Genomic DNA, 4,286 nt, shown 5'->3' with positions numbered 1-4,286 from the left:
CCCCCCCCCCCCCACGGCGGCCCGGTGGTGTCATGGCGTCCCGGCTGCTGGACCGTCTCAAGCGCTCGCTGTTTAAAGACGGTCAGGGGGCGGAGCAGGAAGAAGAACAGGAAGAGGAGGGGCTTAAGGAGGAGTGCTGGGAGGCGGAGCTGGAAGAGGAGGAGGAGTGTGTGACGGATCGGCTCGGAGGGACGCTAAGCTTCGACAGCGGGGTAGGAGGAGGAGGTGGAGGTGGAGGAGGAGGAGGGCTGGAGGACGGAGCCGACGGGGAAGGGTCGGGGCTGGACAGCGACTCTGACTTCCTGGGAGAGTCGATGGAGGAGGGGCTTAGCAGCACAGGTGAGGTGATGCTCTGCTGGCCGGTTGCTCCTCCCACCTGGGAGGCAGCTTCATAAAAGGTTCAGAATTGATGTGGGCGGGGCTTAGAGCAAGAACCAGGGTCAGGTACATCCGTTCTCTCTCTCTCTCTCTCTCTCTCTCTCTCTCTCTCTCTCTCTCTCTCTCACCCGGTGCAGACACCAGCCCTGTGGGCGTGTCCCCGGTCGGCCCCTCCCCCTCCTCCCTGCTGACTCGGCAGCTACAGGAGAGCTGGAGGAACATGCGAGCGCTCGGAGCAGGAAGCCCCGCCCCCTCCGCGAGACGACAGACGGACAGCCTGCTGTTCGAGGTGACGGACGCCAGCGTGGTTCAGGACGGCGCGTCCAAATACGTGGTGAGTTCGGTCGGACGCCGCGAGTCGGTCCGACCTGAACCAGGAAGTCTTTAACGAAACGGTGTCTCTGCAGCTCTACACGCTCCACGTCGTCCAGGCCGGCGGCAGCGACAAGACTCCCGCCGTCATCACCCGCCGCTACTCCGACTTCCAGCGCCTCCACGCCACCCTGCGCCGTAACCACGGAGACCAGATGGAGCGCGTCTGTTTCCCTCGTAAGGTCGTAGCACGCCGTTGTCCGCTCGACGGAGAAACACCCGGAAACCGGAGACATCTTTTTTGATCTTTGCAGGAAAGAAGATGCGCAGGAACTTCACAGCGGAGACCATCGCTAAACGCAGCCGGGCGTTCGAACAGTACCTGTCTCACCTGTGTTCGCTGTCCGCCCTGCAGGGGGCGCTGTGTGTCCGCCAGTTCTTCTACCTGACCGACCTGCAGACGGCGCAGATGCTCATCAGGTAACTGAACGCTGATGTCCAGCCAGTTGTGTATTTTTTTGATTTCCTGTTTGTATAACGTGTTTTGTCTCGTTGAGGGTGGGACGTTACCAGGACGCCCTCGGCCCGCTGCTCAACGCCAAGAGGCTGCAGCACAAACTGGGTTGGGCAAGTTACTATGACAACCAGGCTCAGGTCCCTCCCCCGGCCTCCCATTGGTTCTTCACCCTGGTGGGTCTGTCCTGCGTCTTCCAGGAAGTGGACCAGCTGGAGGAGGCTCGGGATCACTGCGACCACGCCCTCCGCGTCCTCACCCCGGCCGAGACCGCTGCAGAGGAGAAGCTCCTCCCATGTGAAGACAAACCCCTCCCGCTGCACGAGAAGCCCCTCCCACAGACAGACGCGCCACGCCCACACGTCTACAGGCCCCACCCACTGCTGTTGCCGTTGTTGCGGGCGGTGGTTCGGCTGTCGTGGCAGACAGGAAGAGACAAGCGGCAGTGGGAGGACCTCCTGCGGCACCTGGAGGAGCAGGAGGCGGGGCTAGAAAATCATCCAACCGTCAAAGAGTTCCTGGTGAAACACGACCTGCAGGAGAGTGAAGTCTAGGACACACACACACACACACACACACACACACACACACACACACACACACACACACACTGCAGAAAACAATCAGAGCCACTTCAGAGGAAACACATCAAATATTTTCAGAATAAAGTGAAAATATTTAGAGAGAAATATACAATATACAAAATAAATTATATTTTTGAGAAAAAATGGTTGAAAAAAAAAAAGTCAATATTTCAAGAAAAGAAATCGACAGTATTGATCATATTTCAAGAATAAAGTTACATCATTTCGAGACATAATTTTATATTTAAAAAAAAAAAAAAAGTGAAAATCACAGGAAGTGTTGTTTTCCAAACAAAACGTCAGCTTCTGATTGGACGACTGAACTGTGATCGCGTCAGAGATTCTTTGATTCGCACTATATTTTTCCGGTTTTTATTTTTGTGGTGTCATATAAACAGACTTGAGTGTTCCTCAGTAGAACCCTGTCAGGGTTCCTCAGTAGAACCCCATCAACCCGCTACAGGACGTTTATATCCATTCTTCTACAGCACTGCCCCCTGCTGACCACATATAGATTACGTATAGACAGTATACAGACCAGTATATAGATCATATATAAATCATATATAGATCATATATAGACCATATATAGATCATATATAGATCATATATAGATCTTATATAGATCATATATAGATCATATATAAATCATATATAGATCATATATAAATCATATATAGATCATATATAGACCATATATAGATCATATATAGATCTTATATAGATCTTATATAGATCATATATAGATCTTATATAAACCATATCTAGATCATATATAGACCATATATAGATCATATATAAATCATATATAGATCATATATAGACCATATATAGATCATATATAGATCATATATAGATCTTATATAGATCATATATAGATCATATATAAATCATATATAGATCATATATAAATCATATATAGACCATATATAGATCATATATAAATCATATATAAATCATATATAGATCTTGTATAGATCATATATAAATCATATATAAATCATATATAGATCATATATAGACCAGTATACAGAGTAGATACAGTGTCGGTTTATTTCCTGGGCGTTTTAGTTTCATTGTTTTTATCGTTGAATCATCGTTTTGTGTTTCAATCAGAGTTTCCTGTTTAATGATTCTGAACTAAAGAGACATTAAAACCTGTCTGATCTTCATCACCTGGAGCTCATCCTCCTGCTCCTCCTCCTCCTCCTCCTCCTTCTCCTCTTCTTTGTCATTTTCATCATCCTCATCCTCCCGCTCCTCATCCTTTTCTTCTTCGTCATTGTCGTCATCCTCCTCCTCCTCTTCACCATCTTCCCCCTCCTCCTTCTTCAAGGTAAAACCCAGCTGCTTCTTCAACCTGTTTGACTGTGGATGCGGTTTCCACGGCGACCTGTGGTTTTCGTAGATGAAGATAGATGTTTGATTCACGTCAGCAGGAGTCGCGTCTGATTGGTGGAGAGCGTTTACAGGACGTGAGTGGATGATCAATAAGGGCCGGTCTCAGCAGGGAATCTGATTGGTCGGTTTAAGCTCTACAGATGGACGACATGGTGCTGCGTTCAGGTCCCAAATGAAATCCATAACCTGACAGACTGCTGGTGACCTCTGACCTCTGAGTGCTGTGGTTTGAATGTTTTTATTGATGTAAAGTTTTATCATAGGTTTTAAAATGCAGTTTGAAGGTCTGTCAGATTTTAAAAAACAGTTTATTTCAGAATGTGTCCACCTATCAGAGACAAGCTCCTCCCATCAGTGTAAGTACAGCTTATGACCTGTACTGTATCCAGCCACCAGGTGGCTCCAGATGTTTCGTGCTCACCTCTGGGCAGCTGTCATGTTGGCCATCTTTATTCACAGCCTGTTTTTATGATGATGTCATGATTGTATTCTGGATGATTTCAGACCTGTTTTATAATTTGATAATAAAGTTTATTATCAGGTGAGGACGTCATGCGTCTGTTCGTCTGGTTTTAGCCGGTTTTGTGTCTCTGTGGACGGAGACACTTCCATCCAACTCTTCTTCTTCTGCAGGAGTTAATGCAGCTGTAGTGACACGTTCTGACCAGCAGAGGTCATCCTACCTCAGGACATCTGGTCTGATGATGCAGGCGGAGGAAGACAGAGGACTGAGACACCACAGGAGGTGTGAGACAGATGTGTGTGAGGGACAGTGAGACAGATGTGTGTGTGTGTGTGTGTGTGAGAGAGACAGATGACGAGCGCTCGCTGTAAATAAGTCCTCCAGTGAGCGTCGCCATGGCGACGGGGCCAAGAGCTGAGACACCAGCTGCCGTAGAAACAGCAGGTTGCCATGGTGACGGTCACGGAGCGCGGCCGTCAGCGGAGCGAGAGTGTCAGCTTGCGAGTCCTGTCAGTCACAGTTGTCACGGCGACCTCACGACGAGACGAGCCGCGTGTGTCGTCGACACAAAACGGAGACCGGGATGATGTTCCACTGTCGGAACATTTAATCAGAGGTCAGAGGTCAGAGAGGG

General features: G+C 48.7%; 1 protein-coding gene across 1 annotated transcript; it reads left to right on the top strand.

The window, feature by feature from the left end:
• On the top strand, positions 1-2,606 carry snx21 (sorting nexin family member 21). Its single transcript, XM_069177773.1, has 5 exons — positions 1-339; positions 516-712; positions 786-927; positions 1,005-1,170; positions 1,248-2,606. The coding sequence occupies exons 1-5, from the start codon at positions 33-35 to the stop codon at positions 1,756-1,758; spliced, it is 1,323 nt and encodes a 440-aa protein (XP_069033874.1). The 5' UTR covers positions 1-32; the 3' UTR covers positions 1,759-2,606.
• The last annotated feature ends 1,680 nt before the right edge of the window (positions 2,607-4,286 follow it).

This window comes from Embiotoca jacksoni, unplaced genomic scaffold (assembly GCF_022577435.1).
Source record: "Embiotoca jacksoni isolate LCO1_2020_lvr unplaced genomic scaffold, fEmbJac1.0.p SCAF_77, whole genome shotgun sequence".
NCBI classification, from domain to species: domain Eukaryota; kingdom Metazoa; phylum Chordata; class Actinopteri; family Embiotocidae; genus Embiotoca; species Embiotoca jacksoni.
This window is presented reverse-complemented; position numbering and strand designations above follow the sequence as displayed.

Excerpts from the sequence above, each read along its gene's own strand:
- snx21 (XM_069177773.1), top strand. The coding sequence starts at position 33 with ATGGCGTCCCGGCTGCTGGACCGTCTCAAGCGCTCGCTGTTTAAAGAC. Across the intron at positions 928-1,004 it reads GGAGCGCGTCTGTTTCCCTC|GAAAGAAGATGCGCAGGAAC; the intron begins GTAAGGTCGTAG and ends TGATCTTTGCAG. Across the intron at positions 1,171-1,247 it reads ACGGCGCAGATGCTCATCAG|GGTGGGACGTTACCAGGACG; the intron begins GTAACTGAACGC and ends TGTCTCGTTGAG.